Source organism: Arvicanthis niloticus, chromosome 16, assembly GCF_011762505.2.
Source record: "Arvicanthis niloticus isolate mArvNil1 chromosome 16, mArvNil1.pat.X, whole genome shotgun sequence".
NCBI classification, from domain to species: Eukaryota; Metazoa; Chordata; class Mammalia; order Rodentia; family Muridae; genus Arvicanthis; species Arvicanthis niloticus.
In genome coordinates this window covers 63,844,377-63,869,319 of record NC_047673.1, presented here as the reverse complement: position 1 = coordinate 63,869,319, position 24,943 = coordinate 63,844,377, and the positions used below count along the sequence as shown (strand labels likewise).

Below are 24,943 nucleotides of genomic sequence, written 5' to 3'. Positions count from 1 at the left end.
TCTGTGTGAGCCTTTACCCCACATCTTTGAATAAATGGGCACCCCTGGCTTAGCCTCTGACCACCATTGTATCCATAACAATGATACAGAAAGAAAGAAAAAAACTCATCCAATACCAAAGACTAGGTCTTGGATATCCAGGCTTCCATAACTGTAAGTAATGCATTTATTTTCCTTATATAACACTCTATCTGTAGTGTGCTAATACAACACAAAACAGAGTAAAACAGGATGAAAATGTTTTTTTCCATAATAGTGCAACACAAAGAATTTTATTTTATATAAACCTAAAATTTTAATATATATATATATACATATACATATATATATATACATATACATAGATACATACAAACATACATGCATACATACATGCATACATACATACATACATGCATTACAATTGCTATGCAATGAAGACAATAGTGACAGGGTCTACGTATATCCAATGGGCCTTCCTATATCTACATTGTGGGACACTATTCCTGAGGAAATATGAATAAATGTCTACACACCCCAGGCCAAAGTTCACATACAACCAAAGTCCAATTTTGTGAACCAATGGTATTTATTTTTATTGTGGTTTTTTATAAGAATATTGATGAGGCATTACTTACAGGAGCAGAAATGACCCAAAGAAAGCAATGTGACCAGTCCACCCCAAAGTGAGTAACAACTCACAACAGCTAGAAACCTGGGGTACCCTTCATAGCCTGTCGACAGTACAATGAATGCACTGGAGAGTGCCCTCCTCAGGAAATTCAGTGGCTCTAAGCCTTTTCCAGACAGCTTGGTTCATCTCCACTCTTTCTAGGCTTATTTAGCTTGTCCTAGTGTTTCTATCAACATGCCTGACAGCCTATACATCTTGGGAGAGAGAGGACACTACTATATCTGGTTTCCAGGACTTCCTGAAGTCTCTAAGTTGTTCACTTCTTGGCCTTAATGATCCTCCAGGCAGAATGGGAAGCTTCACTCATTCTTAGGATACCCTGCTATTCTACATCCTTTGTAACACCCTTTGTGTCTTAACAAGTTTTCCTCTAAGGTGAAAGATTTTGATCTGGGAGGAAACTGTTATATAACAGTCCCTATAATGTTTACATAAGGACTCACCTTCTCTCCTGCCTTTAGTTTTGCCGCTCAAAGTTCAGAGAAAGACCAGTGACATTGTTATCAGTTTCTTCTGTGACTTTTGGGCAAAAGAAAAAATAGAATGCCCAGCACAATGATGGCATGATCATTACAGTGGTAACAGTGGTAACCAATTGCTTCCAGTCTGGATTTGAGGCTTGCTACACAACAGAGATTCATACCTAGCATTAAACATGCCAAAACCTCTCACCTAGAGGCCAGTAGGCCCTAGAGAGGAACCATATAATGTATTGTCAGTTTCCCTTTAAAATATTCATGTTTCTATCCACAGATTAGTGCTACTCTCAGCCTTGGTCAGAGAAGCTGCTTTTTACAGTGAGTTGCTATTAATTCCAATGACTCAGAGCTAGGAACTCAGTTAGCAGGTATTGGGCTCTCTTCTTTAATTGGGACTCCTTTGAGCAAAAAGAATGCCAGTGACTTAGGCAGCCAAAAACCCTTACATCAATACTAGCTGTTTAGAACACTGTACATATAAATTGAGAAAACTGCATAATTTTAGGTTATGTCTTCAGCTCTCAAAGGTGCAGCTTCAATAATTTTATTTCAAACACTTTATTTCAGGCTTCTTTATTTCGGTTTTTCTGTCATAAAACTTGAAGAATCTACATGAACTGTTAATCATTTCCATGTAAGCCAGAGCAAGAGCCCTTTCTCAACACCTAGTGGAAAGACTCCATTGATTGGTGCAAACAAGAAATTTCACATGTATGTGATGCACACTGTAACAACTTTACACAAATCTTTTTCTAGCTGTTATTAGTAAGTAGTTTAGGATCACTATGTGAACCTGAGAGAAACTGTCCTGTAGAAACCTTTATAGAAATATGAGCTTAATCCCAATGAAGAGATTCAATAAGGTATCTTCTGTCTGCCTTCCTTCCTTCCTTTCTTTCTTTCTTTCTTTCTTTCTTTCTTTCTTTCTTTCTTTCTTTTCTTTTCTTTTCATTTCATTTTTCAGCATAGTTTGGTAGTAAAGGTCATGCTGGTAACATGAAAAAATAATCAACCCCATTTAGTCATTCCTGATAGCCCATCTCCATCCATGCATGATTCTCTGATGACTCAAAAAATTTCTCTTTACCAGGCATTGCAGAGTCACCATACTTGACTGAAATACACATTAGTTACCTGTACCTTCCTTTCCTTTCTCCACTCTGGTGTCGTCAAAGGTCACTTGATTATTTTACAAAAATAAAAAATATACACAGGAGAAACTACCGGACCTTCAACAAGTGGTACTGGTCAAACTGAATAGCTACATCTAGACATCCAATAAAAATAGATCCATATCCATCACTCTACACACACAAAAAAAAAAATCAACTCCAAATGCATCAAAGATTTCAAGATAAGACAAGATATCCTAAATCTGATTCGAGAGAAAATGAGAAATGGGCTTGAAGTTGTTAGTACAAGAAAGGACTTTCTGAATGATCCCTGATAGCACAGGCCTGAAGATCAACAGTTAATAAATGAGATATTATGATGTGAAAAGCTGGAGCAAAGACTGCCATTATTCTTAGCCTACAGGGTAGAAAAAATTTTTTACCAATCAAGTATCTGACAGAGGGTTAGAATGCAGAATGTACACTGAACTAAAAATATGAACATTACAAGAACCAATAGATCTATTAAAATAGGATATAAATGCAAAAAGAGGAATCTCAAATAATGAAACACAGCTGTTGGAGAAACATTACAAGCCATCAGGATGATGGATATTAAAACTCCTCTGATACTGCAATTCTCTAATGGCTAACGTTTCTCTCTGTTATCTCAGCCATGTGAGTTTACTTTATGGAGAATTCTCAGTTTAGCTCTGTGCCCCAGTTTTAATTGTGTTAATTGTTTTTTGAGGTCTAGTTTCTTGAGTTCCTTATATATTTTGGGTATTAGCCCTCTATCATTTGGGAAATATAATTTATTAGCTGTTGATCTTACTGTTTGTGCTAATGCTATTCTGTTTAGAACGTATTTTCCTGTGCCAATGAATTCAAGACTATTTCCCACTTTCTATTCTATCGGGTTCTATGTACCTGGTTTTATGTTGAGGTCTTCAATCCATTTGGAGTTGAGTTTTGTGCAGGGTGGTAAGTATAAATTTATTTGCATTCTTCTACATGCAGACATCCAGTTTGACAAGCACCAAAAGTTGAAGATGGTGTATTTTTATCCAGAGTGTATTTCTGTCCTCTTTATTTAAAAACAAATAAACAAACAAAACAAAACAAAAACTAAGGTGTTTATAAAACTTAGGTCTAGGTTTTTCATTTAATTCCGTTGATCAGTATGTTTGCTTTTGTACCAATGCCACGTTGTTCTTTTGTTACTATAGCTCTGAAGTGCAACTGAAAATTGAGTATGGTGATACCTCTAGCAGTTCTTTTCTTACTCAGGATTGTTCTAGCTATACTGATTTTTTTATGTGTGTGTGTGTGTGTGTGTGTTTTCAGAATGCCAAAGAATATCAAAGGCAAATGACAACAATGCTGGCTAGGAAGGAACAAAACTATTTTGCTGCTGGTGAGAATATACACACTATGGAAATTAATGTGTACTTTCCTCAAAAAGCTGAATATAATTTTTTCCCACAAGACCAAGCTCTCCGACTCTTTGGGCATATACCAAATATAATTTATTCCACAAAGATGTTTCCTCATCGATGCCCATTGCTGTTTATTAGTGATAGTCAAAGTGGAAACAATCCATCACCTGATGAATTGAAATGAAGATGTGAAGTATTTACACGGTAGAATATTATTTGCCTGTTAAGAAAAAAATGAAATTTTGAAATAGCTAGAACTAGAAACAATCATTCTGAATGAGTTAAAGTACCCCAGAGAGGCATTGCATGTTTTCTCTTGCATGTAAGCTTTAGGTATGTATATTTTTATTTAGGATACCCACAGTGGTTGGCTAGCTAATAAGAGACCTGGGAGATGGAGATGATCTTCCAAGGAAGAATAAACATGGCATAGTGTTACAAAAATATAAAGGGGGAACAAGAATATAAGTAAACGGGTAAGGGGCTGGGGGCAGGTCAAGATAAGAAATACAGGGAGCAACAACTAACATGAAGGACATTTTTGAAAAGCCATATAGAAACATACTACTGTAGAAGTTTCTTGAAATACATGCATATATGATAATAATTTCTATGGAGACACCATATAGTGGGAGAGACAAAATCTCCAGGTCCAAGTTTGGGTTACATCTTGTTGAATCTTTGGCCAAAGGGGGTCCATAGACATCCCTCAAACATTGCTGCCTATTGTTTATTTTGATTTTTATCTTGTTAGAGAGAGAGAGAGAGAGAGAGAGAGAGAGAGAGAGAGAGAGATCATGATCTGGGAAAAAGCAGGTGAGAGCAAAGACGATGAAAAAAATTTCCTGTATGTAATTCTATATTAAAAGGCCAATACATAGGGGAAAAAAGAAAAGAAAGCAGCAGAGGTGGTAGCATGGCAGCAAAGGCACATGCAGCAGAAGAGCTGTGACATAGAGGTCAATCTGCAATTGGTGAGGCTGCAGGCTTCCTGGAAGCTGATGGTGCAACTAAACAGTATACGGACAGTGGTTGCAGCAAGAAAGAGCAAGATAGCAGAAGTAGAGATGATTAAGTATCTAAGGCAGAGAGAGCTAGAGAAGAGAGACATAGGACCTGGGCATAGGGAGACTTCCCAAGTGTTGTTGAACTTGTGGAGCCAAAGTTCTCACGTACCCTAAACCTCAAATCTTTAACACTGGCCACTGTCAAAGACTGAAATCTCCCAAAATCTAGTCTCTTCATGAAGCTATAATTCCATGGTACGCGAATGCTGAGTTGCTAAGCCTTCAAGAGTTGTTAAGACTAGAAGAGCAAAGAGTAAGAATGGCTTAGGACTGTCTGCTCAAGAGCTACAGGGCCCTGATTACCAAGAGATGTAGGCAAATTGCAGCACTAAAAAGCACCATTTGTAGCTACTCCTTCTAATCTGCTACTTTTTCTGTCAAAATCAGAGGGTACAAGAGCTGCCAAAGACCAGCTTTTGAAAAAAATGTCTTGCATGCCCATCCAGGTAAAGCACGTGATCCTAAGACCCTGAACAGTAACACCACAAGAATGTGATCCTTCTTGCAGATTGGCAGAGATGACCTCACCACCACCGACTTTCTGGTACCATTTGTTCTGTCTCAAATCACATAAACATTGGAGATTCTTCCTTCTCCTTCACAGAAAAACACTGTCAGACAAAGGTCACTTCAGGTTCCTGATGTGACAAACACCTAAGAGCTCAGCCACAGCTGTCAAGGTTTCCAGGGTTTCACTGCATAGGCATACTGTACCCACTGGGCTTATCCATCCTTAAATATCCATAAATAGTGCATAAATGCTAATGAAGCATTAACTTATTCACCAACTGCTACATCACTAAACTGCTAAAGGAAAGCAGTTTAGCTTTCATCCAGAGGGCATCTAATTCCAAATCCCTTTCCATTTACTCATCAGAAGAGATGCATGTGTGTAATATCCTTTTCGGGTTATTTTCAGGCTGGGAGAATTATTAATAAGTGGGAGAATAGTTTAGGAAGAACTTAAACGGAACGTAACTATACCACATATGTTCTTCTCTGCAGGAAATACATTCAGTTCTTGGTAGCAATAGGCACCTGCTGAATTCTCCTGCTACATCCACCCTGAGTGGGAAAGAAGAAGTATCTTGGGATGCACACTTTCCCTTCTGATGTTGCCTTTATTTAAAGGAATGTAATTCTTAGTAACCCGGGGTTAAGTCTGTTGGACATGAAGGTTTAAGGTTGGAACATGTACCTATGGAAATGTATAAGAAAAACAACTGCACAGCCTGCCTTAGTTTTTCATGGTAAGTAAAGTGTATCTAGGCAGGAAATCATCAAATCTTGCTAACTGGGGAAATTGAAAGCTAAGAACAACAGAAGCTTCTTTTGCAACTCTCCTCTCCCAGAAAGAGCACAGTACAAAACACTCAGGGTTGCTCTACTTAAAGTGAAATGACTAACCAGTGTCATTCTTCCCGTCTCTTAAAATATTTTAGGTTTTTGGCAGTTTAGAGATTGGAAAATCACTGCCCTGTTTCTGAGAAACTGAATATTATTCATTTATCTTCTTACTCAAATGAAACTAGCCCTGTTTCTTGCCTTGCAGATGAACTAGGATCTGGACACTGCTAAAGAAATCCCCAGGGAGGTGAGTCCTGTTCCTGCTCTAAGAAACCCTCAATGGCACAGGGGACACCATTGTTCCTTCAGTGGAGGGATCTGGGCTGCACTCTGGGCAGCGAACCCCCAGCAGCAAGACTGTGATGCTTTACTAGGGAAGACAGCAAACATCTTTATCCCACCCTTACTGCAGCCTGGGCCAACACAAATGCATTTTCATTGTGTCAGATAGTAAAACAATCTTTGTAAGTCTAAGTCTGAGTGAATAGAACATGAGAAGACAGCTTTGAATAGCTTGGCTAGTGAGTACAAAGCAAACTCTTGCCTGTGGTGATTGACTGGGTAAAACATAGAATAATCACATGAAAGAATTGTCATGAAACAGAATTTAGTCAAAAGTACATCTGGATACGGATCTGCACTCTTTCCAGTATTCCAATATTACACAGCATGCAAGGTGGTGGGCATGCGCAGAAAACATGTCTCTGATCCACAAGCACAGCTACTCAAACAAACAATGTTTTAACTATTTCATGAGCACATTTTTTAAATGTTGATTGATGGTTGAGTTCTGTTTTCAAGATTTTTTTAATTGGATATTTTATTTATTTACATTTCAGATGTCATCCCCTTTCCCCATTTCCCCTTTCTAGAATCCCCTTATCCCATCCCCCTCCTCCCTTTTGCTTTTATACCATTTTAATTATATGCATGTAATAAGGTCAGTCCTAGGTTGAGGGTCTAGCAATACAATAGGTGCAAATAGTCAAGGAACAAGCAAGGCAATAAACACAAATAATCAAAGAACAAGCAAGGCTTTAAACACAATTCTGTGAACACTCCCTTAATCACGGTTTCTAAAGGCTTATCAGGATGATCATAATATCTGAGCCTACTTCCCTGTCCTAGCCCAAGGTCATGTTCATGTCCTGATCATGGCTAACAACCCTCGTCACACCCTGGGTCACACCCTTCTGCTCCAGGTATGAAAGCAGCTTGCAAGCATTGTGAGGGAACTTCCATCATCTGGAGATTTTTCTGTTTTGGTTTGTCAGCTTGTGTTTATATTTTCTCACATTAAGACATGGGGACAAGAGAGTTGATTTGAAACACATTTCTATTACCTACTCGTGGAATGTTGTGTACTTGAACAATGCATTTTAAGTCTTTGAGTGCTGTTCCCACATTAGAAAAATCTTCTCAGTTATATTGTTAAACTTTCTCTTTGCTACTGTTTTCATTCTGTCCATTTAGGAACTGAGAGATACAAAACAAAATCAACCATAAATCAGTATCTGTTTCTTCTTGTAGCTCTTTCAAATTACAGTTTACGTGTGCTCTCTCATATACAAATGGAATGTACGTTATGTACATACTTGAGTGGGTCTGTATTTATGTGTGCATATATGTGATGAGGTATATTTCAGGACACTATTTTTTGAGTGGTGAATTACCATGAGTTATAAGAAACACAATGTACTATTTTACTGAATAAATCCATAGTCCAAAATATTGTCTTTTTATAGGAACTGTAACTCAATCCTGCGATAGTTATTGAAAAACTTTCCCTGAGTTCTATTTGAAACTACATTACTATAAATAATCTAGCCTTTCAAAGAAATTATTATGTAAAGTAATTTGTTTTTAATTTATTTCACCATTAAGGAACATTTTACAAACAACATACAGATGCATGTCTTTAGTTAAAGTTAACAAAAGTTAAATTTCAGTGGCTGTCTAGATGCTCCATGCATAGACTGATAACTGTAATTTTTCTTTTTTTGTTTGTTTGTTTGTTTGTTTTGCTTTCCTTTCATTATTGCCCTTTTATTGCCTTATGGTATTTCTTTCTCACATTTAAAGGTAAACAAATTAGGACTTATGCCCTTCTTCCTCTATCTGTCAACCATGTTGATATTTCCCCTTTCTTAGACTAGAACTTCACTTTTGAAGCAGAGGCACAGCTAAGCAGGCTTGTTTTTCATTCTGATCATCCTTTGCTTTGAAAGTATTTCTCAGATTTACTCATCATTTCCTTCCTATGCTTTCAGTGTCTGTTTCTATGTGGGTCTTATCATTAAAACTACTAAGACTAAAGCATCCACACTTTGGTCATCCTTTTTCTTGAGCTTCAGTCCTACTTAGAATGAGAAACAAAATAATCACAGGAGGTAGAGGGTGGCAGAGACCTGGGAGGGAGAAAGGAGGGGGAGGGAAAGGGTCAGGTGTAGGAGGAGACAGAGAGGGCAGGAGAAATACAGAGGGTCAGAAATTGAATGAAAGTGTATACCAGTGGATGATGGGGAACTGGGGGTAGCCACTAGAAAGTCCCAGATGCCAGAGAAGCAAGAGCTTCCTAGGACTCAATAAAAATGACATTAGCCAACATAGCCAACAAAGGGGAGATACAACCTGTAGAGACCATATCCAATGGTTAGACACAGGCCTCGGTTGAGGGATGGGGTCACCCTCCTATCTCAAAAAATATTATCCCAGAATTGCTCTTTTCTAAAGGAAATTCAGGGACAAAGAGTGAAGTACAGGCCATTCAAAGACCACCCCACCTAGGGATTCATCCCATCTGTAGACACCAAACCCAGACACTATTGCTGATGCCAAGAATATCTTGGTGACAGGAGCCTAGTATAGCTGTTCCCTGAGAGACTCTGCCAGAGTCTGACCAAAACAGATGTGGATGTTCGGATGCTTGCAGCCAACCATCAGACTGAGCATGGGGACCCTAATGGAGGAGTTAGGGGAAAAACTGAAGGAGCTGAAAAGGTTTGCAACCACATAGAAAGAACCACAAAATCAACCAACCAGACCTCCCCCACCCCCCCAGAGCTCCCAGGGACTAAACCACCAACCAAACAATACATATGGAGGGACCCATGACTCCAGCTGTATATGTAGCAGAGGACTGCCTTATCTGGCATCAATGGGAGGAGAGGCCCTTGGTCCTGTGGAGGCTAGATGCCCCAGTGTAGGGGAATGTAAGGGAGTGGGGCAGGAATGAGTGGGTGGGTGGAGAGGTACCCTCATAGGAGCAGTGAGAGGGAAGATGGGATGATGGATTTATGGAGAGGAAACTGGAAAGGGGGATATAATTTGAAATTTAAATAAATAAAACAATCAATAGAAAATAATAATAAATAAACTACTAAGACTAGTTTTGAATTGTTTAGTTCTGGCACCTGTTTATACCAGTGGAGCTAAATATATTCTACTATCCAAAATTTGGCAGCTGTACTCTCACGTATTCTGAATACAATCATTATGGCAAACCTTAATAGTATTTCTACCACAAAACATAAATGTTCACATGTAATTCATAAAAAGTATCCATAGCTTCTTGCCATCTCACATCCAACTCTATTTTGGATATACTTATCACAAAACAGTTCAAGTCTTTTCAATCTTAAACTTTTGTATTTTACAATAAATGCAGGATTTCAGCAGGATTTAAACAGGACTTGCAGATAGAAAACTGTCTCTATTAACAAATTAAATCATCGAAGGAAATCAAACCTAAAAAGAGAAAACAAACAACTATTGATATAATGTCCCTTTAACAAATGTTGTCATCTGACACTAAAAAGTACACAGATGTTCAGCACAACAGTCATAGGAGCACAGAATGCACATAGAGCAGAGTACAAATATCAAAAAAATACAGGATTATGAGAACTGTTTAAGAAACAGGGAGTGAGCAAGGGCCATAGTGAAGCTGTCAATCATGATTCCAGTATATGACAAGAAAACCCAGACCCTTTGTACTTTGGCCAAGAGTACAGAAGAGTCAAACATACATCCAGGAACAGTTTCTAGCACCAATAAGGGATAAAAGAAGGACCCAGGATTTTAATACTCACAACTCTAAATAATACAATGAATGCTGAATTCTACACATTCTCCTACCACAAACAATGACAGACATAAGTCAGGTATTAATAGGAAATAATTTCTACACTTGTTTATAACAGATTATTTCCACACTTAATTTTCCCAGTGCTATGTTTTTTATTTAACTCTCTTTTTCACAGAGATACTCATGGACAACACTATGGAATAAAAAGTTTTAGATCATTCACTTACACAAGAATATTCTGTTTGGAGAGTTGATTGTGTGTATGTGAAATCCTGTATCCATTTTTATCTTCTAGGCTCATCCATAATTTGAGAAATGGTGAGTGAATAAAAAAAATGTTCTTCTAGGGATTGGAGGGCATGGAAGACTACCAGGCTAGAACAACCAACTAAGAAAAAAATAAAACTAACTTAAAAATGCAAAAATGATTATGACAGGATTCATATGGCTGACCTGACGGAGGACAAGTTCCCCCAAAAAGCTGGACTAGATAAACTGATAGAAGTCTGTGAACTCATAGGAGAGCTTAAAGATCTTACTGAAAAACTTTTAAAAGGCAAAAGATAACAGGGAGCACGGTGATAGAGCATCCACCCTTTCTCCACCCTCTCTGCCTAGTTCACACTCAAGAACTTCTTTCTCACAATAATTCTAATGTATTTGAGATTGATGTCTTCAGGAGGGTTTCAACTTGTTTAAAGGAAGAAATTGTAGATTCCAACACAATATACATATTAGAAAATTATAAAGTAAAATTAAAAAATAATTGAGCTGAGAGATCCCAAAACCTTGAAAATGAAAAATTTTGAGTTTCCCAGGAAAATAAACAAGGTTCCTTGGGGCAGCCATAAAAAATGGGCCATTAATCAATGACCTTCCTGACAATGGATCACATGGGATTATAAGCTCAGAGCTGAGTCATTTCCTGGAATGTCTACGAGAAAGAGAAAATGAGCCCAGAGCTGAGTCAGTTCCTAGATTCCTCTAGGCCTCACCAAAAATGATAAAAACCAATCAAAATTGTACTAATGTCATGGCTGCACTTCTAGCCAGTGATGTTAGAGGTTGCCTAACAGTTCTAGAAATTTCCTCCAGCCCTGCATAAAAGGGGCCTTCAAGCTTCTCTCTGGGTTGTTTCCAGTTTGTATGGATGCTGACCCTGGCAAGTTAGAAATTTTGGCAAAATAAATGCTGTTTGCCTGCATACTATTTGAGTCTGCGATTTTCCTTCAGTGATTCTCAGACTTAAGAGAGCCAGAATGAATCACATAAATGTGTGAAGTTTTCAAATAAAAATGAATATTAAGGGCTAAAGAGTTGGTTCAGTTGTTAACAGTATTTGTTCTCTTTCAAAGGACCCAGGTTTTATTATCAGCACCCATATGAAGCTTTACCACCTCCCTGGGCACCAGGCATGCATGTGATGCACAGATATACATTCAGGCAAAAACATTCATACACCTAAAATAATAAAAATTAAATCTAAAAGAAAATTGGAGGTGGAAAATAATAAGAAAAAAGAAAACTTAATAATATATAAAATAATCTAAAATAAAAATTAATTTAGAGAAAAGTTCATTAAAACTTATTTAAATACATGAATACTCATGCTTAATTAATATTTAATTCCATTCTTAATATTTATCCTGGTGGTAAATGTGTGACAATATTTAATAATAATAATAATAATAATAATAATAAAAAAACTGTATCTCAGAGATATGAGCAAGTCCCTTTTATAAAGTCAATTGGTATTAAAGAAAACATGATAAAATTAGGCATAGTGTACACACCAGTGATCCCTGCTCTCAGGAGGCTAGAGCAGGGAGAGTTCCATTTTGAAACCAGCCTGGGCTACATTGTCAGACCCTGCATCAAATACCAAAACCGACAACAAAAGGGATAAGAAGTCCAAGTCTAACATTAACACTTTGCCACATCACAAGTTAAATTATAATTTCTTTCTCTGTTGCTGTAATTTGGAATGATCCATAGGAAGACTGTCCACAGTGCTTGTCCCCGGCTTGGTACCTGTGGCTACCTTGTGGCTCTGTTGGGCTTCTCCAGCAGAGGTAGGCAAGTGCAGTGAGACATGAGCAGGAGCTGGGCAGAAACAGTAGGATCAACTCCCTGGTTCCCTGTGCTTTCTTTACTACATCAGTTCAAAAGATGAAGAAAGGAAAAGGAAAAACTACATTGGCCAAACAAAAGAAAGATGTATTTCCCAACCTACATCCACCATGAATAAAGGGCTGGTAGCAGAATCAACCCCAGAGACACTGTCAGTACAAGTCAAGTGGCTGAGCTCTCAAGAGGAAAGCTTCTCTCTGACTTTCCTTCCCCTTCTGTCCTTTTTGAGAATAATTAGTATTTTATGTAATCTAAGTAACTAGTGAAAATGGGGTCTAGTGTCAGCAAATTCACAGTTTCTAGTCATCTATATTGCTTCAGAAATACTTCGGTGTAATGTTATTTCCAATGATGCTTGCATGTTTTTAAAAGTTCTTAACTAAGGTAATTATCAGTTAAAGAACATGAATTTCCAAAGTTTGTTCAAAGATTTAAACTTAAACTGGGCCTGGTATACAGAGAGAGAGTGCCAAGCTGACCAATGTCACACAGTGAGACTCTGTCTTTAAATACACACACACACACACACACACACACACACAAATACAGACAAGAGAAAGGCTAATGACGAAATCCTTTCTGTTTACTTGAGGTTGGAGCCATGTGTTTCTAATAACATTATCCTTGGCAAAGTCCAGGGAACCAGTAAAGGACTGAGTGCTGCATGAATCGTTTAAACTAAAAGTGATTTCATCTCAGATTTTTTTTTTTTTCAGAATCCATTCAAGAGAAGCTGGCAATTGCCAAGTTCTGCTGCTGCTACCTACATCCTGAGCAGGAAACAAAGAAGTGGCCTGGAGACATAACTTTGCCTTTGGTGGAGTTCATCTTTATTCAAAAGAAAGTACATTCCTAGTGACTCATGTGTTTGTTGATATAGAGCTTTTGTATGTGGAAATGCTGGCTGTAAGACTGGAAAGAAAAACAAAACACATCAATGGAGTGTAACTGTCTCTGACTTTCTTATGGCAACTAAAAGATATACAGGAAGAAACTGCTGAGTTTCAATCTCTGAGGAAATCAAAAGCTATGCACACTGCTGAGAGAACTTGCTCTTCTGCCCACAAAACAACACAGGCTGAGACACTCTCGGTCCTCAGTCCATGGAGGGCGGCTAACCTGAGAATTTCTGTAGATTACATTCTCCAGTTCCCAAGAGATTTATCGGTTTATCTTCCTACAGACAGACAGACAGACAGACAGACAGACAGACAGACACACACACACACACACACACACACACACACACACCCCAACTCCTCCCACCCCCAACAAACTTTAAGAAGAGGAAGTACAAAAGAGGAGAAAGAGGAATGGAGAAAATTTGATTCTTACCCTGTAGAAGATCTCAAAAGCTTTACATCTCCAGAGAAACTTCCGGCAACCTGTTTTCTGTAGATATTAGCTACATCTGTGAAAACAACAAGAACAGAGAAAAGACCTTTGCTGGCTCTTGTGGAGGAGGGGGTGCAGATCTGGTGCCTGCTGCACTCAGCAGTGAGCCCGCAGCAGCTGGATTAGGGTCATTCACTCCAAAAGATGGCAGACATCTTTAGTCCTCCACCACAGAGGAATGAGCTAAGAATAAAGCATGCTGCATATTTTAGATTGTCTAATGAACTTTCTAAGTATAAATCTGAGTAAGTGGCTAATATGAAGGCTTTAATTATCTCGGATAGGGAGTTCATGGTTACCTGGGGGCTGTGGGTGAGTGAGGAAAAAGCCAAGATAGTGACATGAAAAATTTTCATGAATGAGAAGTGCCTCGGGACATAAAGTGCAATTTTCTAGTATCCAAGCACTATGTGTAATAGGAAATTTCTCAGGTTCATAATATGTAAACTCACAATGGTTTAACAACTTCCCCAGCACATTCTGTGTTCTCTTCTTCCCACTTCTCTAAAGGTGGTATTTCTGTTATTGTTCATTTCTATCATGTGGAAAGCTAATTGTTTTGGCTATTTTGTTTTCTCTAATGGTAAGATGGAAAGTTAATTAGCAACACATGTATCTTGCACACTTATAAAATGTTTTGAAGAATATATGTACCATGACAGAGGACTTTGTGTGTGTTGAATAGATTCTCTTAAGTATTGATTTCAGAGTTCTGTGAACACTGGACCAGTCTCACTAAGTTTATCATTTATAATACTAAATTTTCCAAATCACTACAAAAGATTTTAGCTTTTTTGTTCCAGTTAGCCATCAAGAGATGTACTTTGATTTTATTTATTATTTTTATTGGTTATTTTATTTATTTGCATTTCAAAGGTTATCCTCCTTCCCAGTTTCTTCTGTACAAATCCCCTATCCTATCCCCTTTTCTCCCTGCTTTTATGAGGGTGCTCCCCAACCCATCTACCCATTCCTGTCTCATCACCCTAGCATTCCCCTATACTGAGGCATCTAGCCTCCACAGGACCATGGGCCCCCTCTCCCATTAATTCCAGATAAGGCCATCCTCTGGTACATTTGCAACTGGAGCCATGGTTCTCTCTATTTGTACTCTTTGGTTGGTGGTTTAGTCCCTGGGAGCTCTGAAGGGTTTGGTTGGTTGATACTGTTGTTTTTCCCATGGGGTTGCATAGCCCTTCAGCTCCTTCAGTCTGTCTCCTAATTTCTCCATTGGGGTCCCCATACTCAGTCCGATGGTTAGCTGTGAGCATCATCATCTGTATTGGTCAGGCTCTGGCAGAGTCTCCATAGAGATGCACTTCTAAATATACCATGATATTCTGGTGTTTACTGTTCTCATTAGATAAATCAAGTATTTGTAGGAATGTCAACATTTTGTAATATTTTAAACCAACTTTAAATCTAATATGAATGAAATGTGAAATGACTTTTCTTTAGTTACAATATAAAATGATTTGATTTAAAAATTTCCCCAGCACTTGGGAGGCAGAAGCAGGCAGATTTCTGAGTTCGAGGCCAGCCTGGTCTACAGAGTGAGTTCCAGGACAGCCAGGGCTATGCAGAGAAACTCTGTCTCGAAAAAAAAAATTAAACAAAATTCCCCCTCCAGTGAATGTTTATTAATAACATATGGTTATATATAAATTTGTATTATATTTTATTATTTAAAATAATTTTAAATTTAAATATATTTTTATAATTCTTTCACTCCCCAAATCCTTTCCGATCCTCTGTCCCTCTCTACCTACCCAACTTTAAGTTCTTTCTCAAAAAAAAAAACCAAAAACCTTATAGAACAAAACTCTCAAAACAAGAAAACAAAATACAACAACACACAAAGAAAAAACAAACCACCAAACTGTAAGCAAATAAAAGTGTGATACACATGCATACACACACACACACACACGCACAGGCACACGCACACACTGTGGAGTCCATTATATGTTGGTCAATTACTCCTGAGCATGAAATGAAGCCTGGCCTGGAATGACTGTTATGTCCAGTGTCACTACATTGATTTTCCATTGTCCTGCAGGTATAAATGACAATTCAGTTATTAACCCTTGCTTTACTTGCTAGGTTTTCATTCATTTAAAAAAATACAACAAAATTAAGTATTGTAAGGTAAAACAAAAGCTATCACATCAAAGTTGAACAAGACAAACTGTAAGGAAAGGAACAAGACAAACAGAAGGAAAAAACCAAAAGAAGGCCCAAGAATCAGAGGCCTACTCATTTGCACACTCAAGAATCAAGAGAAAAAATTAAATGGGAAGCCATAATGTAAGCATATATCCTAATTTAGATCCATGCGAGCCCTGTGCATGTTGCTTCAGTCTCTGTGAGTTTATATGAGCTTTGCTTGGAGGGTCATGTTTTGTTGGTGTCCTCCATTCCCTGTGGCTCTTATACTCTTTCAAGCCTTCTCTTCTGTACACTTGCCTGAGCTTTGAGGGAAGGGATTGGTGGAGACAATCCATGAAAGGCTGAGTGATCCAATGTTTCTTATTTTCTGCATAATGTCTAGCTGTGGGTCTCTATATTTTTTCCCATTTATAACAGGTGGAAACTTCTCTGATGATAGCTGAACTATGGTTAGAACAGAATATACTACACAGTGATCTATGAGTACAGCAGAATATCATTAGGGGTCACTTTATCACTATTTTTTTTTTTTTTTTTTTTTTGTCTTTTAGGCCAGTATTATTTGGTTTTCCCTAGGTCTTTTAGGTCCCAAGGTTATCTAGTCTCTGGTTATTGGTAACTCAATGGTCACAACTCTTTGACCATAGAGATATCCGGCTGGTGCCTACATAAAGTCTCACCCCTACTTGCTAACTTCTTTGGTATAGAAAGATATTCTGCACACTATCAAAATAAAAATATAGACACCAACCCAGCTACAAACCCATTATCTACGATGGTGTATTGCCTTAAAAATGTGCTAGGGCAATGAGGGCTCAAGACTTGGGAAATGAACCAATCAGCCTTCTGCAGTGGAACCTTTTGTCAGTTTATGGAGAGCAAGTTAAAGTCTTTCAACCATGGGTTGGGACTCCACAAAAGCCTGGGTAGTTTGGGGATTCCTGTGGGAACACTTTGGACAACAACTCAATTAAGCACAACCCAATTCCAGTTATAGAAGCTTCATTTTTGTTTTTAATTCATGCTAATTTGAAGGTACCTCTTTATACCAGCAGGAATATATTTTTCTATCCAGAATGTGTTATCTGCAGAAGGATATTAATGCCTATTTCCTAAATATGATATTACTAGAAACTTCATTGAGATTGGGATCATTACCACCAAATCAAGACAGTATGTCAAAGAAAACATGGTGGTTCCCACATAAGTGGGATGCATACAAATTACTCATACCTCCCAACATGTCACACATTGTTATCTTTTGGAGCTGTGTTTTGTCACAAGTCATGAAAGAAATCAAAGTTTTGTATTTTTAAAGCTCTTTTGTTTATCACATCATAAAACAGAAGTATGTAAAATACACCCACTCTTGTTTAAGGCAAATTCACTATTGAGAATGAGCTCTGACCTTGTCCTCTAATCTTTGCATGTGATCTAGTTGTAGTGACTACTTTCACACCAGCTTGACACACAATAGAGTCATTTTGTAAAACAGAATCTCAATTGAGAAAATGGGTCTATCAGACTGGCTTGTGGGCATGCCTGTGAGGAGTTTTCTTGATTGATATGGAGGGCCCAGTTCACTGTAAGAAGTACCATCCCTGGACTAGTGGTCTTGGGTGCTATAAGAAAGTACACTGAACAAGGCATGGAGAGCAAGCTTGTAAAGCAGCATATCTCTGTGGCATGAGAAGGAAAGAGTTTATTTTGTCATATACTTGTACACTACAGTATATCATTAAAGGAAATCAGGACAGCATTTTAAGGCAAGAAACTGGAGGCTGTAACCCTTTCCTCCCCAAGTAGCTTTTGCTCAATGTTTTATCACAGCAATAGAAACTGTAAGATAGCAGTCTTCATGTCTGAAGGTTTATAGAACATTCACATTCTTCAATATCTTTAAATCATCTTAACTACCATGTATTTTTGGTTGCATTTTCTCTTCATCATCTGGGCCTTTTTCAGTAAAATGATGCTAATAATTTTTCTCAAAAAAAAAAAAAAAAAAAAAAAAAAAAAAGCAATGAATAGACCCAGAAAATGTAACATTCCAATTATACAAAAAATATACAGAACATAATTTCTAACACACAGTATTTACAGATTTAAGCTAATTTGGAATCAATCCAGATGCTGAGTCACCCAGAAAGTACACAAATGCCTAATCAGATCCAGACTCACAAGATAATGTTCTTTCGGGAATTCTGGAACATTCCAGAAGGCAAAGCCTCATCTCGTCTTTCTTCTTAAAAGTTATCATAGGCAGCAGACCAAAAGAAATGAGTGAATAGCCGTGAAACTAATTAGCTACATCACAAAGCAGGACAAGTGCAGGAAGCCTGTATCTTCTCGGGCCTCTCATATTAAGAATAAAGGAACATAAATACAAAGACAGATCATATGAGGCTTCCCAGGATATTTAAGGAGTAAGTTTTTTTTAAACACATTGAGGAATTATTGAGGGATTTAAATGGAATGTAATCATGGTTTATAGACAGAAAACAGATTCTATGGACAAATAAGGGTGATGAATAATATCAAAGGACATCAAGCAGAAAGGAGAAAAACAAGCAACTATTGGCTTACTTCTCCCCAGTAAACATTGTGACCTGACTCTAAAAAGTCTGTAAATGTTCAGCACAAGTGACAGTCATTTGGTCACAGAGGACCCTGAGATGAGGATTCAATAGAGACAGAATGCCAGTAAGAGATGTTTAGAGCCAAGTGGGCAAATATCAGTGCCCCCAGCATGGGTTGTGTGTTGTAGCTAAACAATATTCATTTATATGGTGAGAGGACGCAGCTTCTTTACATATAATTATTTCAGACAAGAGTGTAGGGAATACACAAGCATCAGACATCCAAAGATAGGGTCCAACATCAATGATTATTAGAAAGAACACCCAGAATTTCAATGTATCTGGTGGTTTGAATAAGGATACTCTCTACATGGATTCATGGATTTGAATGGCTAGTCACTAAGGTGTGGCACTATTTTAAAGGATCAAGAAGTACAGCCTTGTTAGAATAGGTGTGGCCTTGTTGGAGAAAATATGTCACTAGGGGTAGGATTAGACATTTCAAAAGCCCAAACCAGGTTCAGTGGCTCTCTTCTTCTTGATGCCTATGGATCCTGACGTAGACTCTGCAGCTATTTCTCCAGCACCATGTCTCCCTGCCATAATGATTATAGACTAAACCTCTGAAACTGTAGGCAAACCCCCATTAAATGCTTTCTTTTATAAGAGTTGCAGTGGTCATAGTGTCTCTTCACAGTAATAGAACAATGACTAAGACAACACTTATAGTCCATGCTCTAAATACCGCAGCAACTGTTTATTTATACTTTCTTCCACCACAGACCATGACAGACCTAAGCCAGATACTGTTAATGGAAGAAGTTTCTAGGCTTGTTTATTAATGGATTAATTCTACATTCATTTTTCAAAGTGGATTATTTCATAACCTCTCTCATGAAGACAACGGTGAACACTATGGCATGGATCTTTCACTAATCTAGGTGTATCTTGTTTTGTAATGTGTCTGTAAATGTGTATAATTCTGTATGCTATTATTCTCATTTAGGTTCACCCATAATTTGAGAGATGGTGAATGAATACAAGAGAATTATTCTCCTGACAGGATTAATGGGTGTTAATGACCATGATTTTAAAATGATTAAGTTCTTATTGAGCAAAGAACTAAAACTAAATAAAATACAAGATGAGTATGAAAGAGTTAAGATTGCTAACTTGATGGAGGACAAGTTCCCAAAAGATGTTGGAGTGGACCAACTGAGAGAACTGTATAAGGAGATTCCAGGACTTGGAGACATTGCTGATAAACTCAAAAAAGAGAAGGCAAATGGTAATAGGGGAGCACCCTGGATGCCACCCTTTCTTCAGTGCTTCCAAACATGTGCTCACTCCACACTGATCATAACTGACATGGCCTATTATGGTGTGTGCTTCGGGATATATAGAATGGCAACATTCCAGGTGTCAAAATATTTACATCTTACAAGTTTTTTCTCTTACAATCAATTTTGATGTGTTTGGGGTTAGATATCTTTGGGGGCATTCTGAGAAAGAAAAACACAGAAGCTCTTGTGAAATGAGACTTCTCACTGCTATAGAAAGATGAGAAAATTATAAAATAAAGTTAAGGATTTTTATTTTAAAATATTTAAGTTAATTAATGTTACTGCTCCATTAAGATACTCAACATTAACTGTTAAACCAAAAAAAAAAAAATTAGTCAATAATTACATGAAAGCCTACCTCTCAGTGATAAGAAATAGTTCCACTTGTAAAGTCACCTGGCTTTAAACAAAGAATCAAAAAAGCATGATTAATTTGGGCATAAAGAGTCCCATCTCTGGTCCCAGGACTCAGGAAGCTGAAGCAGAGAGATACTCAGTTTAAGGACAGCCTATAGCCATGTAGCTAGACTCTATATCAAAATCAACAAACAAGCAATAATCACATTAATAGATTAAAATCAAACAGAAACAAAGGTAGAAAGTCAAGGTAAATAGCAGCATTTTGTCATATCACCAATCAGATCATTTCTTTCAATTATTTTCTAATTCTCAGTGATCATCTACAGAGGATTATTTGTCAATGATTATTATTATAGGAGCATTTGGAGGCCAGTGGTCAACACTGGGTGAGTTCCTATATTGTACTCTATGCTGTTTTTGAGAAAAAGTCTCTTACTGAACGTGAGGCTCTTATTTTCAGTTAAACAGGCAAATATGCCTACTCGGCATAAAAGCTCTAGATGGGCAACTTTAGTTGTCACCAGATACCTGAATTCAGGTTTTCATGCTTGAGAGCATCTGAAGCATCTCCCCAGACCAAAAATTTAAATTCTTAAAAATAGACTGTAGGATAAGAGGGTTGGGGCTGGGATTGACTGATAGACATAGAAGTCCCCAGGATGGGAAAACTGTACCAACTTCCCTTGGAGAGAAAAGGAAAAGCCTGAGGATGTCCTGTGCCTGACTTGATAATTTTGGCCACCATGTGGGCACATGAAACTTCTCTAGCAGAGAGAAGTAAGCACAGTGAGACAAGTGGGAGCTAAGGACAAAGGATGTGCTTCAGTTCTCTCAGACCAGTTCCCTGTGTTTACTATCTTTTCTCTCTTGCATCAGCTAAAAGGAAACAGAGAAAAGAAAAACTGCAGCAAAAAAAATTGAGAAGAACCCAGCACTTCCCAACCTATGTCCATCACAAATGAAGATGCAGAACCAGAATTAGGGAGGAGTACACCTGGCTCACGGATATGGTGGCTAAGATCCCCATGGAAAATCTACTAAGGTCCTTCCCCATTTTACCACTGAGTGAATATTTACCTGTCTATCTAGTCAATTGATATTTGAAGTAATTAATTATATGTTTACTGATCATTCATGTGTCTGAACTATTGCATACTTTAACTTGTATTCTGTAACTCTCTGTGATGGAAAGACAAAATCAGTACTCAGGCAGGCAATATGGTTCAGCAAGTAAAGATGCTTACTGCCATGCTAATGACCCATGTTCAATTCACAGATCCCACAGAATAAACTGAGATAACCACCTTCCATAAGATGCCTTGTGACCTCTGCATGGCCACAATGGTACATCCACCCAAACAAGCACAATAAACAAATATAAACCAGGATAAATCATTATTTTTTTCTTTAGACACTGTTTAAATAGTAGTCAGTTTAAAAACATAGCTTTCTAAAGCCTGTTAGAGGACATTGAACCTCAACTTGGACTTTCTAAATATAGACCTGTTCTTCAATCACCACAGAGATGATAGTAGAAAAGTGATATAAATGAAATGTTTGAACCAGTGTAAAGCAATCCTACATCTAATCTTCATTTAAAGGATACTGTTCTCAAGAATATTGAATCTCTTGTTTCAAAAATTGTTGTGCTTCATTCAACACTGAAAACCATGACTAAGAGAGGGAGTTCAGAATAAGTAGGAGAGGAGAGAGCAGCTTGGCATGCACAAGAGTTTGGGTCTAGTCTTCAACACAATGAAAGATGAAAATCAACTGTTATCAAGAGAAAGAGATGTTGGTCACTGAAAGAAGGGAAAGCAAACCCATACAAGCCTAAGATTCTACAGTCTCTTCAAATAATTAAATCAATAGCCATATTATCAAATGATTAAAAACCTCAGTTAAATAAATATTTTTTTCCTCCTTGGAAAGGTATGCCATTACGATGGCATTTTGATAGCAATAGATTATAGGGAGCAGTTTAATTTTCCTAGAGTTTTAGATGATAAGTTAAAAGACTTTAATATAAACAGCTGCCACCAGAAATACTGCACTGTTGTAGCAAATACCTCAGGGTACTACAGAACCGTCTTACATGTTTGCCAGAATCTGACTCCTCAGGTGTTTGCAGCAACAGCCTCAGCCCCCTGACTTCTCAGAAGCTTTCCAACTCCTCCCCATATTGCCCAGGCTGCTCTGTTATCTTTATCAACTGCTTCCAGAAGAGACCAAGCCATTCACATATCTCCACCAATAGCAGCCAGCAGTGATCAGACCTGCAGTAGATCTCTAACAACATTACCAAGCATCATGCAGCCCCTCGAAACTCCACCAAGATCATCCAGCAGGATTTGGGCCCTTCAGGTGTCTTCAGGAACAGCATCCAGCACTGCCCAGACACTTGGAGTTCCTCCAGCAACACCAGCTAAAGTAATTTTCTGTTTTCACAATATAACAGCAGACATTATTGCAGCTATGGATGAGCTCATTCATCCCTGTCCTAGCCTTCTTTCTTTTCCTGTGATAAAACACTGTGAACAAAAGAAACTTGGGAAGGAAAGAGTTTATTTCAGCTTAAGCTTCCTTCATTGAGGGAAACTCAAGGCAGGAACCTGAAGGCAGGAACTGAAACAGAGACCAAAATAGAATACTGCTTACTAGCTTGCTCTCCCTTACTTGCTCAGCTTGCTTTCATATATAATACATATGCCTAAGATGGCACCACTCAGAGAGAACTGCTAGGTCTTCCCACATCAATCATTAACAACAACAACAACAACAACAACAACAACATGCCCCTATAGCCTTGCTGCCAATCCAATCTATTGGATATAATATTATTATATTGGTATAATAGCTATAGAATTCATAAATTAAGTGAATGGAGTACAAACCTGTTGGGAGCCGACTTTTAGCAGAAAGCAACTATCATCCTTTCAGCCATATACCCTGATAAGAGATGTGATTACAATAGCCTACAGCAGCTAAACATACTCTGATAATCTTGGTTTAGATACCTTGGGTGTGTGGGATTAAAGGTGTGTGAGATTAAAGGTGTGTGACTTAAGAGTGTGACTTAGAGATCAGATTTAGAGACAATACCTAAGGGCATGATTAAAGGTGTGGCTTAGAGGCATGGCTTAGAAGTGAGACATATAAAAGGCGAAAGGCACACAGGAGAATTCAGAACAATTAGGACAGTACAACAGAGAACAATTTGGAGTAACAGAGATTCAGACACTAGAAGTAGGAGTAGACATTAGACACTCAGAAGAGAACAACATGAGTACAACTAGGAACTAGGAACTCAAGACTTGGTACTTGGACTAGGAAGAGAGACTGAAGAATAAACGGGATTGAATCACACTCTGTCTGGTCTCCAGTCTTCAAGTCCATCCTCACTCTCTCTCTTGCTGAACCCTGACCCACAGACCAGAGCGGCAGCTTGGTCCGGGAAACAGTGGCCGCCAAGCGTGGAGTGTAGAGGGACGCTACATTTTAGGCCACCCAAACGTGGGCTAATGCGGTTCTCAACATTTTTTGGTCCCCAAACATGGGCCAGCTCAGTTCCCAACACAAACCAACACAACAGGGACTAGAAAATGTGTGCATCACACAAATGTGATCTAGTCGATAAAAACTCAGAACAGTCTTTTTCTCCTACACAAAAATAACTAAAGTGGCCTTTTTTTTTTTTTTCTTAGTTCTTGGAAGTTATATGAGAAATATGCAGATTTTGTTTTCACTTTTCTCATGTAGACTCCTGAAGAAACTTAACCTTTACTGATATAGCAGTAAAAATTAAGATGATTTTTTAAGAAAAAAGTGCAGCAAATATAGGTAAGTGTTCTTTAATGGAACAGAACTAATAGAATGAACCTATGTATACTAAGAAGAGATAGTAAAGTAGTTTACAGGCTGTGGTCTGGATACTCAAATAATGGTTGTCTGACAACAAAAAGGCCAGTAATCTAAGTTATTCATTCTATGAGGTTGAATGTACTAGATGGTCATCAATTTACAGTGGATCCCCCAAGAAATAGGTTCTAATAACTGGAAAGGAATGACTCAGCAGCAGAGTAGACAAAATTACCTATGAGTATTAGGGCAGACAGGTAAAAAGGAAAAGCTTCCCTCTTCCAGGTCTTTTTCTGCATGCTTCCATCAGAAAGTGTGACCCAAGTTTGAAATGGGTCTCCTGACCTCAAATGATACGGAATTAGGGTTAGTCTTCCCACCTCAAATGATCCTATCAAAGATCACCCCTTACCTGTGCATCTAGCTGTTTGTGTTTTAACTGATTCCTTGTGTGGTCAAGCTGACAACCAAGACTGGTAATCACAGGCTATAATAAGAAAAGCTTGAAAGGGGGCTTACAAATCAGGATTTGAAGCCCAGAATCTGCTTTGCTGCCCTGTATCTCAATCTATAGCTCCATTTTCTTGTCAGCAGCAAGATTCTGCAATTACCCTTCAATTCTTATAGATGTGACAATGTCTGGCCATTTCTCACAGGATGAGTATTAATTTATTTTGCAGAAAGAAGAAAAGAGGGACTGCATTTGCTATGAAATAGGAGATAATACAGGGATGGTGGAAGTGGTGTTCTATGGACAACTGACCAGTGTTGATTGTAATCCTAGAGACAAACTTAGACTCGTGCTTTGAATTGACCTCAGACGAAGATAACGTATAGCTGAGATCTACAAGACACAGTAACATGCAGATGTGTGCTCTAGGGGAACATCTGCCTTCCAATGATCA

The 24,943-nt window shown here is 38.1% G+C and overlaps 1 protein-coding gene and 1 long non-coding RNA gene across 2 annotated transcripts; both read left to right on the top strand.

Moving 5' to 3' along the window:
• The first annotated feature begins 5,379 nt into the window (after positions 1 to 5,379).
• On the top strand, positions 5,380 to 14,388 carry LOC143434739 (uncharacterized). The gene is made up of 3 exons (XR_013104480.1): positions 5,380 to 6,020; positions 6,323 to 6,364; positions 13,051 to 14,388. It is a non-coding gene; the product is annotated as an uncharacterized LOC143434739 (long non-coding RNA).
• Positions 14,389 to 19,503: 5,115 nt separating this feature from the next.
• On the top strand, positions 19,504 to 23,957 carry LOC117721676 (pyrin and HIN domain-containing protein 1-like). The gene is given in 5 exon segments (XM_076913740.1): positions 19,504 to 19,776; positions 21,064 to 21,097; positions 21,100 to 21,180; positions 22,366 to 22,610; positions 23,940 to 23,957. Coding segments are annotated over 5 exon segments (651 nt in total).
• The last annotated feature ends 986 nt before the right edge of the window (positions 23,958 to 24,943 follow it).